General features: G+C 45.7%; 1 protein-coding gene across 1 annotated transcript in view; it reads left to right on the top strand.

Moving 5' to 3' along the window:
* The first annotated feature begins 2,040 nt into the window (after positions 1 to 2,040).
* Positions 2,041 to 12,822, top strand: part of LOC137438346 (TNF receptor-associated factor 3) — a 71,337-nt gene continuing 60,555 nt past the window's right edge. The window contains exons 1-2 of the mRNA XM_068133465.2: positions 2,041 to 2,211; positions 7,415 to 7,468. Of these exons, the coding sequence (XP_067989566.2) occupies positions 2,138 to 2,211; positions 7,415 to 7,468 (128 nt within the window). The 5' untranslated portion in view covers positions 2,041 to 2,137. The remainder of the gene's footprint in view (positions 2,212 to 7,414; positions 7,469 to 12,822) is intronic.

The following is a 12,822-nucleotide window of genomic DNA, read 5'->3' as shown; positions in this document are numbered from 1 at the left end:
CGGACGCTTGGTTCCGTGCACGAACCCACGGCAACTTGACGTGTAACCGGTAATTACCCCGCACAGGTAACTCCTCTCGCCAGACGGGCTTTCAAACGCAGCGTTCCCCACGCTGCTCAATATCGACACCGCTCGCGTCGGAGATGGGCGATGAACAGAAGATGGCCGCCTTCTCCAGGACCTCGTGTCTCTCCTCTTCTCTTCCGGTTCACCCTCCCGTTTCCGGTCTCCTGTTATCCAGAGCGCCTCTAACCATTTAACCACAACAACCTTTAATAGAATAAACATTAATAAGCAATGACCTGAATAGTAATTCACATAAATTCACATAAATCCGTAACACTCCCCCCACTTCAAGAAAGAAAGTTTGAACCCAGCGAAAACTTTCTTTGCCGGCCAACTTTGATAAACAAACCCGATAACTCACACCCCCAAATCCTCAGTTCCCCCCGGGCACAATTATCACTTAAAAATAAAGCAACAAAATTTCACAAAAACCCCCAGATTAATTCACTCTGGACAAAGCGTCAACAACTTCTAGTTGCTCTTGGATGGAGGCCCAGCTGAGTACTCGCTACATGGACGCCTTAAGGAATGTGGGGTTCACGGTTAGTCCGGGGAGGAAAGTTCATTACATGGACGCCTTTAAGAACGTGGAGTTCACGGTTAGTCCGTGTAGGAACGTTCCCTACAGGGACGCCTTTTAAGAACGTGGCGTTCACGGTTAGCCCGTGTAGGAGCCCAGGCTCGGCGGCTCCGCCGTATATAGAGTGCTTCAACTTCTCCGGACTCCTAACAGTTACGGTGGGACCCCTTGTCCCAGCAGTCACCAGACTGGCGGTCTCCTTCTCGGCCAGTCCTCTGCCAATCATTCTTTCGGGAGATGCCGTAACTCTGGGAGCCTCCATAGTAATATCGGCTGCTGCCAACACCAAAACTACCGCCAAGTGGTCCTCTTCTGTAGACCTCTCGACGCCTACGAAATGCCTTCCCTACTGTTATGGTCCGACCCTCCAAATCCTTACCATTCCAATTCTTCTCTGCCTCCCTGGCGTCTCTTGTGCTTGCAAACGTGACAAAGCCGAACCCTCTTGACCGTTGCGTTTCCCTGTCTTTTACCACCCGCACTTCCACCAGCGGCCCATATCTGTTGAAGACAGAGGTCAGAACTTCTTCCTCTGTGTTGAAGTTCAGTCCCCCTACAAATAACTTGGAACTTTTGTCGCCATCCCGAGCTGGGGTGGTGTTATTTCCCCTGCGGGGCTCTTTACCCACCCTCAGGTTACCATAAATTTGCCCCCCGGCCAAATCATTCCCGATAATCACAGATACTCCCTCTACAGGAAGCGTGGCTTGTAAACCGACGGTGACCGGTCCTGACACCAAATCGGATTCCAAATGGATGACATAAAGTGGGGCACTAACACAGCCACCGATGCCTTGTAACCGAACACTATCACCAGTTGCGGTACTCTTTGACAATGGCAACATGCCTTCAAGCATTAAGGATTGATGGGCTCCTGTGTCCCTCAATACCCTAACAGGTCTTGGGTTAGTCAAGTCTCCCTCGAGTGAGACAAACCCCTCATAAATAAATGGTTGGTAACTCTTCTGTGGGCGATTTCTTACACTAGCCATTGCATTCGGAGTGGTAATAGTCGGACTCCGCTCTGGGTTGTCCCTTTTCATGAGGTAACAACTGGACATCAAGTGTCCAGGTTTTTTACAAAAGGCGCAAGTAGGCCCGGAGGAAAAACTCGTGGTCTGCCTCGGGCCCCCCGGGAAATAAGTTTGTCTTGGGCCCGTAGCCCTCTGATTTCGAACAGTTGGGGTATCCGCGTTGTCCCCATAATCCTCTCGAGGCCGCCGCCATGTATTGTCGTTCTCCGCACCGGGTGTTCCATAACTCCCCTGCTGAAGTCTAGGCGAGGAGCTAGGTGTGTGGACCCCTATCCGGTGTGTTAAGGCATAATCATCTGCCATGGTGGCTGCGTCCCACAACTTTGGTACTTTCTTTTCCTGCAGGTACACTTTGATGTTCTCGTGGACACACTGTTGAAATTCCTCCACCAGCATCAGGTCACGCAATGCTTCGAAGTCGTTCCCGACTCCTTTCGACTCACACCACCGATCGAACATGTTTTCTTTCACTCTGGCAAACTCCACATCGGTCTCACTCTCCCTCTTCCTGGCATTCCTGAATTTTTGCCGGTAAGCTTCAGGAACCAACTCATAGGCTTTGAGGATGTGCTTCTTCAATACCTCATAATCTGCACATTGGTCCATTGGTAGCGCCGAATAAATCTCTTGAGCTTTACCCACCAGCACACTTTGCACTAGTATGGTCCAGGCCTCCTCCGGCCAGTTTAATTGTCGAGCCACTTTCTCAAAGTGTGGAAAAAATTGAGTGACTTCCTTTTCACTGAAGGGTGGAACCAGCCTCACATGTCTGCCCACATCCCAGGTTTTCTGGCTAGGTGTTGACCCCGTCAGCAAGGGTGGTACCTCTCCCCGTTCTCTCATTAAATCCAGCTCCTTGAATTTAATTTCTTGCTGAAGCGCCATGTCACGTTCCTTCAACTCCCTTTCGGCTTTTCTCTCCTCTGCTTCGAGTTCCCTGGCAGCTCTCCTCTCCTCTGCTTTTCTCCCTTCTAACCTTTCCTGGAGTTCTCGTTCCACTCTCCTTTCCTCTGCTTGTTTCTCTTCTCTCCTCTCTTCTGCTTTCCTTTCCTCTTCTGCTCTTTCCTTTTCTGCTTTCCTTTCTTCTTCTGCTCTTTCCTTTTCTGCTTTCCTTTCCTCTGTTTTCATCCTTTCTAACCTTTCCTGGAGTTCTCGTTCCACTCTCCTTTCCTCTGCTTGTTTCTCTTCTCTCCTCTCTTCTGCTTTCCTTTCCTTTTCTGCTCTTTCCTTTTCTGCTTTCCTTTCTTCTTCTTTGATCCGTTCCTGGCTCCGTAATTGCAACTCCAGTTTCCGGATCTCAACGTCTTCTGGTTCTTCGGGTAGCCACTGCCAGGCTAACTCGTCCCATGTTCCTAATCCCACCATAGATTGTATCACCGTGGTCTGCAACTCTGCCTTCCTCAAATTAGTTCGGACCTCCAAGTTAAAATGTTTGGCCAATTTCAAGAGGTCCGACTTTAGTAACGCTCGGAACTGTGCCTCACTAGGTGTTACCGCAAAGTTCTGTGCAACAAACGCCATGGTGACTATCGTTAACACCTGTTAACCTTCACCCAAGACTTTACCACAATTTCTCAAAAATTTACCAATTAATAATTAATTACTTAATTTTAATTACTAAAAATTATTATTTTATTATGTTATACAATTTTAGATCCCGGACGAGCCCCCAATTCTGTTATGTGGTCCTCCCGGTAACTACCTGGTCTTGGTGACCCCCGGACCGTGGGAGGACCCCGCCAGAAAGATCTCTGATTTATACGCTTTCGTAGCGCAATCAATATGAAAGACACAATAATTCAAGTCAATAAGAAACCCCACACCAAGGATCCGGATTACTCAATAATATATTCCCCAATCAATCACCAATATTACTAAGATGGCCATCTTATATATTTCCCCCCTTTCCCCACTCACAACCCCTCAATGGTCACTGTCCCTCACAATGTCTCTGGGCCCCTCCAGACCAAGGTGAAGGTCGACTTCTCCGCACACGGGCGGTTGAACGAACCCCTGGCTGACGTGCTCCAAACGTGCACGTCGCGTACCGGGAACAGCTGCTGCAGCGCACACCTCCTTGCAAAGCAAAGCGGGCAAAGCAAAGCGCGCGAGGCCCAAGGTGCGACCCGTACGCGTCCTTGTAGACGTGGAGGCGAACTGTGCCGGACGCTTGGTTCCGTGCACGAAGCCACGGCAACTTGACGTGTAACCGGTAATTACCCCGCACAGGTAACTCCTCTCGCCAGACGGGCTTTCAAACGCAGCGTTCCCCACGCTGCTCAATATCGACACCGCTCGCGTCGGAGCTGGGCGATGAACAGAAGATGGCCGCCTTCTCCAGGACCTCGTGTCTCCTCTTCTCTTCCGGTTCACCCTCCCGTTTCCGGTCTCCTGTTATCCAGAGCGCCTCTAACCATTTAACCACAACAACCTTTAATAGAATAAACATTAATAAGCAATGACCTGAATAGTAATTCACATAAATTCACATAAATCCGTAACACTTGCACCAGGTGGTTCACCTCGTTAATCATATTCAAAAAGGGTGTTGTAACACACCCAAACTTCACGGCCTTATGACTAATTAATTAAGAGCCCTCGTGAAACGGCTTGAGGACTCCAGCAAGCACTCTAACGATATGGGTGATAAGGAACGGCTGGATCATATCCCAAGATGCAATGGGGGAATCAAAACTGTATATTAATTATGTACAGTACTAATGAAATAATGCACATTTTAAACGTTTACATCCTTTCAACCTTTGGACCCGTTTTAGAACTTTTCAGAACCCTATAAACCCCTCAGACCCTATAGTCCTTTATACCCCTTTTAGAGCCTTTTCAACCCTTTTAGACCCTTTACAACCCTTAGACCCTTTACAACCCTTAGACCCTTTACAACCCTTAGACCCTTTAAAAATCCTTTAGACCCCTTACACCTTTACACTCATTAGACTCCTTAAACTCATTTAGACCAAAGTTTTATCATGTTTTGCCAAAAGAAAGACACCAACTAAATAAATAACGCAAGCAGATGGGACACCCAGCTTAACGTCCATCTGAGGGTCGGTGTGTAGAAGTTTAAAGACCTTTACAAGTCAAGAGTATGTGATTTATCACAGACATGTAAATTGCATTGCCCAGAAATCTTCTACAGGTGTAACTTGTGATGCAACACCCGACCTGCAAAGCACCAATCAGGCAGTTTATAGTTTGGTCGGGAAGCAAACCCAGACTAAACAGCTTAAAGGATTCCGAATCCCTCTTGAACGCCCATCGCAACTCTAAGTCAAACGTCGAAAACGTAATCTTTATATTGTTGCTTGTAGGCAAGGAGACTGGTTGCTTTTAGGAGGACCGGTTGTTTATGATACGACAATAGGTCCTCTGTCGGCACGATATCCACAACAAAATGCGGTACAAAAATTCACCATTTTAACTCCTATCCTAACAAACGTAAACACAATGATGCAGCCGACGTGTAGTTTCGTTTTGTTTAATTGTACTCCAAGATGGCGGATTGCAAATGTGGTGACGTCACACAAGTTGCTCTATAAACAAATTTACATTTGAGGATGTTTCCATTTAACATGAGAATCTTCGGCTACAAAGGGCAACCATAAATGCAGAATCAGTTATATTCTCCAATATTAAATTCCAACAATAGTATAGGCCTTGTAAAATGACTTCAAATTGGGAGGTAAAAGCATCAGTTAAAGTGTAAATAATTAATTTTTTCATTTAAAATTTATATGTAATATGATTGACGCCATGGGAAAGGAGGTGCAGGTGATCTTTTTGAATGTAATCCCTTCATCAGAACAAAAGCGCTAGTGTTCACAGAGACTAGTTTGTATTCAATTGCAAGTGAACTTAAGAAGTTGAAAATTAAAATTGTCACGTTTTCCCTTCATTGCTGAAGAGGGCTCATCACGTCACATGCGAACAACCTGGGAACATGAATTTGTTTATGGTGTAGGAACTGTTGCCCAGACAACAACCACACGGTGAGATGGCAAGCGGTGCAACCTCGGCTACAATTTAAATTCATCGAGAAATGTATTCAGATTTTCTCACCGAAGAGCGTGCAGAGAAGATTCCCAGCATCACATGTCCTCTTGAAAGGGTGTTATAACACACACAAACACCCAGTTTTCATCCTTGCAATCTGTTGGAGGTCTTCGATATCTTTTTTGGAGTTTGGTTGGAGCTCCATACAAAACAATAAGAGTATTCGTGTGAAAGATGAAAGACTTTCTAGCTCTTTCACGAGCCTCGGTTCAGTATTCAAAAAAAAAAACCACCATCTCTTATCTTCCCCCATCCAAAACCTTGATCTTTTCTACCCCTGCTAATTTCACCCAATTCCACTTTTTTGAAATACCAACTTCTGTCCTGGAAGTCCTTGGTGTCCTTGTGTTTTATACTTCTCCCTCCCCCCCCCCCCTTCCCACGCCTCCTCCCCCCAAGCCCTCTCCCGCCCACACACTGCTCTCAAATGTTTTGTTTGTGTGCTTCCCCTTCTCTCCCCATCTTGTCTTCCGCTCCCTCTTTTTATATATTTTGTTTGTCTGGTTGATTTGTTTGTAAAATAAATGTTAGCTCTTTCACGAGCCTCGATTCAGTATACAAAAAAAAAAAAAAAACACTGGAACGTTACTAAACGCGAATAAGGCCGCTCAGGACGGTGTTCGTGTTCGTGTCCAAGAGATTATTGAAGCCACATGGAAACGCATGGAGATTGGAGAGAGATCTACACGAATCACCAAGACACTCTCAGCCGAGACAGGAATCGGCTGCACATTAGTGAAGGAAGACATTGGGCTTTTTCCTTGCAAGACTCAGCTTTTGTAGACATTTAATGAAACATCATTTTGATTTGTAGACATCACAGAAGATGGTGTGAATTTTGTAACCACTTTGCTGAAGCACTATCAAATGAAGACCTCGGTATCGAAGACATCATTTTCTCTGATGGGTGACATATTTACATTATTGGAATGGCGACGAAACAGAATTGCAGATTTTGGGGATTGGAAGGGCCATAAGAACGTGAAGACTTCATTCTCTGGAAATCACCGTATCGTGGGGATTTAGCTTATCAGGAATCTACGGTTCCCATTTCCATGAAGATATGAATACCGAAATGGCAGTGACTGTGACATCAGATTGTTGTCTTCACATGCTGGAGGCTTACGAATAAAACGAGGGTGATAAATAATGAAAACCTGTTGTTTCAACAAGATGGAGCCAGGTCCCACGCCTCTAATGAATGTGTCCTTTGGCGGAAGGAGACATTTCCTAATCGCAGAAATGAGTGCTCCTCGGACTTGTCCTGGTTGGAATTTTTTTTCATGGCGACTAGTCAAAGGGAAAGTTTCAGTTGAAAACCAACCACGATTGCCGATTTGAAAAATGCGTTTATTGAAATTATCTCGGGAGTTACAGAAGACAACCTTGAGAAAGTGATGCGTAACCTGTTGCTGCATATAATAATATAATGTATGGAATAGAGGGGAAGTTGTATCGAAAACTTGGTTGAATTTCTGTGCTGACGAGACCTAAAAGTAGATCGATGTAACAGCAGCACTGTAAGGATATCCAAATCGGAAGAAACGGAGAAACATTGCTTTGCTGGTCATTAAAAGGTCATCGATTCGGATTTTTACATCGTCCGTTGTTTATTGTACTGCACTAGGTGTAAGGAGCATGTGTTACTTCTCTGTATTTGCAGAAATGTCCTCCTGGACTGGACTCGCTGCTTTTGGTCGCAAGGTGGCGTTTTGGGGTGAGTTTACATTTTGAAAATATTTAATCACAAATCATAGGGGGATCATGAATTGAGCGGATTCATATTCCATCGGCGAAGGCATATTTGAATGGGAATGAATTCTCAATTTGAATTGCTGGTTGTATCATTTATGATGCATTGTGACGTCAATGATGCAGTGTTGGGGCAGGTATTTGGAATCTGGCCACACAATCAGAGTCTTTATTTATTTGCTTTTGAAAGCCACTGTGCAATCTTTAATGACCGCCAGCAATCAATGTCAGATGGCACAGCCAACCCAATAATGTCCACGCTGAAGGGTGTCATGGTCATTTTTTTTTTTTTTTTTTGTTGTATACTGAATCGAGGCTCGTGAAAGAGCTAACATTTATTTCACAAACAAATCAACCAGACAAACAAAACGCACGAAAAGAGGGAGCGGAAGACAAGATGGGGAGAGAAGGGGAAGCACACAACCACAACATTTGAGAGCAGGGAGAAGTGTGGGAGGGAGAGGGCTTGGGGACAGGAGGCGTGGGAGGGGGAGGGCGGGGGGATGCATTGATGCAATATCCTGCCTGCAATGCACCAGGATGACGGTTTATGGTTCGTCCGGAAATTGAACCCACACCAGATAGCTAACGAGTGAGTATACGACCTCCGTGCTTCCCTATCAACCCTATCTGAATGCAATTAAAATGAAAACGTCAAAAAGATTCTGTGTGGCACCAGTGAGAGGTAGACGAGGGGAATTATACACACCTGCTGCACATGAGGATGTATCATAGCAACTGTGACTCAAAGTGACTTTGAACATGTGACGTCATAGAACTTCCTTCACTGCTTCTAGCGTTTCGACTGTGGCATGGTTCAATGAGGAAGTCGTATGGATTAAATATTTCATCACTTTTGTATTGTAACTTGGTGCTGTCTCTGGTTGTCACATCCACTTGATAAAGAACTGTGGCATGTTTATTTATTTATTTTCTTTCATTTCCTATTGGACAGCACTTGATGTCGAGTGTGGACTCCTTACTGTCATATAATTTCACCACAAACTCTGATCACTGAACTACAGTAGACACCAGTGTTCAGGAGGTCCAATGAAACTCATGCTTTATGTCTACTCTTGATCACAGGCTGGGCCTGATGTTCCTCTACCAATTACTGAAGTAGTTTGTAAGTCAAGACCAATTTGGACAGGACGTGAGTGTATGGTGATCATGGAAACGTCAGCTTTATGGCAATATTCACGGTTTGAAGGTTTTTATTTAGGTTTATGTACAATAGTTTGTAATAGTTTACCACAACCATGGTGGACCACGTCGCCAAACTGTCTTTTATGGCAGGCTGACTTTTCGATATTCTCTGCACAGTCAAGTCCATTCTGAGGTATTCGGAGCTCATTCCAGTGTATGAGGCCTTCATCCGAAGTACCATGGGGTATAGGTGTCAACTCTGGGCTGGTGTAGCTGCTTCCCATCTTGCTCCCCTAGAAGCTATTGAGTTTGAGGCTCTCCGGGTTATCGATACATCTCTACAGGACTCCAGGTCCTAAGGTCTGCTTCTCACCCACTGCAGGCATGTTGGTGGACTCTCCATTAGCTATCGTCTCACTTATGGCCTCATTCTTCCCATCCTCTCGTCCCTCCATTCTAACCTCGCCCACCCAGTTCCACACGCATTCTTCCAGAATCACACACCTAATTACCATTCCAAATTGTACGCTCAATGCTCACTTCTATTCCTTCATCCCTCTGTTTTCTCATCTGTAGAACTGACTCCATGTGTCTGTTGTCTTGTGTCCTGCTGTCCAGTCTTTCAGAAGTACTACCCATCATCACCTCGTGATTTCTCCCATACCCACTACTGCTTTTATCTACTCTCCCTGACCCACACCTCCACCGCTTTCCTTTTTACCATTCATCCACTGTCTTTATCTCCCTTTCCTTTTTTTGATTCTCTGTCAGATTTGAACCTGGTACCCTCTGTTGTTTAGCTCCTTGAGCCAAAATGTCTAAGTTATACAAAAAGGCAAAAGTACTACGATTCCAGCTTTACAACCTGTATGTATGCTTTTTGGCACAAACGCACACCATTAGACTCAGAAACGGAGTGCGAAGCCGTGTGTGTGTGTGTGTGTGTGTGTGTGTGTGTGTGTGTGTGTGTGTGTGTGTGTGTGTGTGTGTGTGTGTGTGTGTGTGTGTTAAATTTACAACCAAAACGGCCCTACACATAATATGGAAATAAAACTGCTGGGTTATTTTGTTGTCCTTCCCAATATATCCTCATCTCTACACTTTCAATACCATTATTTTACCTTCACAATGATGTAGTTTTAGATGATGTAGTTGTTGAAAGGAATGTTTTTTTCCACTCCATTCATTTGCATTTTCATTTTCTGTTAAATCCTCTGCCCAAAGGGAACCACATTTACCACATTTGTTGCAGTGGATTTTTCTTCCATGTTTGCATTTTTTTTTGTAACCCGACTCAACATCCCTCTCTTTCTCTCTCTCTTTATCTCTCTCTCTCACTCTGCTTTTTGGTTTTGATGAAAAAATCACCTCCGCTGCTTCTTTTGCAGTATTTTTATGTCTCTCTATCGTGAAGTATTGGGTGCCACTTTCCAGATGGAGGCTGTCTGATAAAATCGGTAAATTTAATCACAGGAAGTCACCGCAGGGCAAAACATTTCAATGTATTGTTACGGTTCTCCGCCGCCCTTCTTCCCCTTACCAAGGGGGGATTAATCCCCTTGTTCTTTCTGGGCTTGGCGGAACCCAGAGACTTGAAACGCCTCTTCCGGACAAACGCAAGGTAGGGTTTCGGGACCAAGTCTCGCTCATACCTAAATCCCTGCGCCGCCACGGAAGCGGGGAAGCAAGCCTCGCACGAGCCACGTGTGATTTGGGTACACCGAGCGGATTGAGTACCACGTGGTCCATGCAGTTTTCAGTAGTGGAACCCGATTCGAGCGGTTCTATTCGTACCACGCTTAGTCAATGAGGAAATCACGAGAACGATCGAATGGAAAAAGGAAGAACACAGGTTTAATTATTATTCCCACACGTATATACAATGATCGGTACGCAGAGACACAGAGCAGCACTTAGTCAGTCTTATTCTTAACTCCCAGACTCGGGCCCGTCATACTCACACAGGGAATTGCAGGCAGGTTGATGTTCCGGCCACACGCGCCGATTTGGTCGTCCAGGAACGGCCCCGTCCGGCTCTCCACGGTCCCACCACGTCCCGCGAAGATGGCAAGCAGGCGGTGGAAGGAACGTCATAGCGCGTCTCCCGAACAAAAGGCAGCCGATGAGGTAGGACGTTAAATGCGCGTCTCTCAGCGTGGCTGGCGGTTACACAGCCGTTATCACTCGCGTAACTTAATGCACTGTACGCGGCTTGGCTTTAAGCTCAAACCGCGCGTTGCTTTATATTAGCGCATATCCTAGTTCATGCGCGTTTTCCGCCGATCGCGTATCTCTCAAAGTCCTCTTCGGTCCATCAGTTCATCAGCCCTTTGACGCTCTCCACTCGCAAGAGTCCTCCTTCAGTCCATCAGTCCTCTTGGGGCTTTGCACAACGCTTATAAAGATTTTTTTTTTTTTTTGTATACAAGATCGAGGCTCATGAAAGAGCTAACATTAATCGCACAAAAAGTCAAACCGACACATAAAACACAAAAATAATGGGAGCGGTAGACAAAGGAAGGACACAAACACAACATTTGAGAGCAGGGACATCGGGAGAAATGTGGGAGGGGGAGGGCTTGGGGGGACGTGGGAGAGGTATAAAACATATGAACACTGCAAGGACTTCCAGGAAAGAAGTGGGAATTTCAAAAAAAGTATATCTGGGGTGAATTAGCAGGGGTAGAAAAGATCAAGGCCCTGGATGGGGAAGATAAGAGATGGTGGTGAACAGCCGTTTTAAAGACCTGGAGGGATGAGTGGGACCGAAGGGAGTGGGGGAGTTTGCTCCAGAGGCAGGAGAAACGGGGAATAAAAGAGTGAAGGCGAGCAGAGAGCCTAGATTTTGGCAGTTTAACAGTCCCGAACCTTCTCGAACACCCTCAAACCTTCCAACCACGCCCTGTGACGCAGTGCTGCCGCCACACCCTCTGAGCCCTGGTTGGCGACACGTGCTTACCGTCAGCTCCTCTGCCGCCCCTCATTCAGCCCCACCCCGACCCTCCTAGGCCTGCCTCGTGTTAATTCGCCCAAAATGAACCAAAGTCAGCGCAAAGGGGCATGAGGCTAGGGAGGCGGGATAGTCAGTAGAAGTAGGACCTATTCTCCTTACTCTACTCAACGCAAACTAACATAGGAAAAGGACTAAGCTCACAAATACTAAGAGATAACTACACTATCGCGAGGCTACATGTTGCTTGTGTGACTAACTATGAGGGGGAAATTTTAACCTTTATTATACTGACTGTACAAAACTCAAAACCGTAACAGTATTAATGGCACCAAAGATACAATTGGGGTCAAAACCAAGCTTAACAATGCAGAATGTCAGGGTACAGTATTTTCAAATTCGGTGGTCATTCCCATGGGACCAGATAATAAATAATAATGTATAACATAATAATATAAACTGGACACACTATGAAGGATTCATGGTGGACCGTGTGTGCCTTGCAGAAACCTTGGGGGGGCAAAAACACAGAAAGAGCAGGGGTGTAAGACCAGAAAGGAGGAGGTGGAAGACAGAGAGACCACCGACCTGTATGTGATGGGAAAGTGATAGGTCCATAGACTCTGCTTCATCGCTGGAGATTCCATTGATCTTGAAGGACTCCGTTTCCCACGGTATCAAGCTGAGCAAGATGTGAGGCAGAAGTGCCAGTCCAGGGTGGAGAGCAATACTCCATCAAGCTGTGGATGAAAGCCTTGTCGGTGGATCGGAGTTCAGGTGTGCCAAGGAAGGACTTTGTATGCCCAGTCGGCGACTGGCTTTGGAGACCAACGTTGAAATGTTGTTTGCCCAATGTAGATCATGTCTGTTAGTGAGACCTAAAAGTTTGAATGATTGAATTTCCTCAAGATGATTGTTAACAAAGTAGATAGCATGGTTTGCCAGATGGTCCTTTCAGAAAGAGATAGTGAGAGTGAGTTTTTGTCAGGATTGAAAGACATATTCCAAGTTTTTGTTTTTTTTTTTTTTTTTTTTTTTTTACAGCTTGTGATTTTTTATAAGGTCTGGAGAGAGTGAAGAGGCTGCAGCCTCCCTATCTGAAGGATGAGAGATGTCACGGCAGAGGGTGGCGTCATTAGCAAATAGACAAAGAGGATTTTCAGTAAGTCAGAGAGATCATTGATGAAGGAATATGACTATGCCCAGAACACTCCAGGGCACTC

The sequence above is a fragment of the Myxine glutinosa genome, chromosome 1, assembly GCF_964187855.1.
Source record: "Myxine glutinosa chromosome 1, kmMyxGlut1.1, whole genome shotgun sequence".
NCBI lineage: Eukaryota > Metazoa > Chordata > Myxini > Myxiniformes > Myxinidae > Myxine > Myxine glutinosa.
This window is presented reverse-complemented; position numbering and strand designations above follow the sequence as displayed.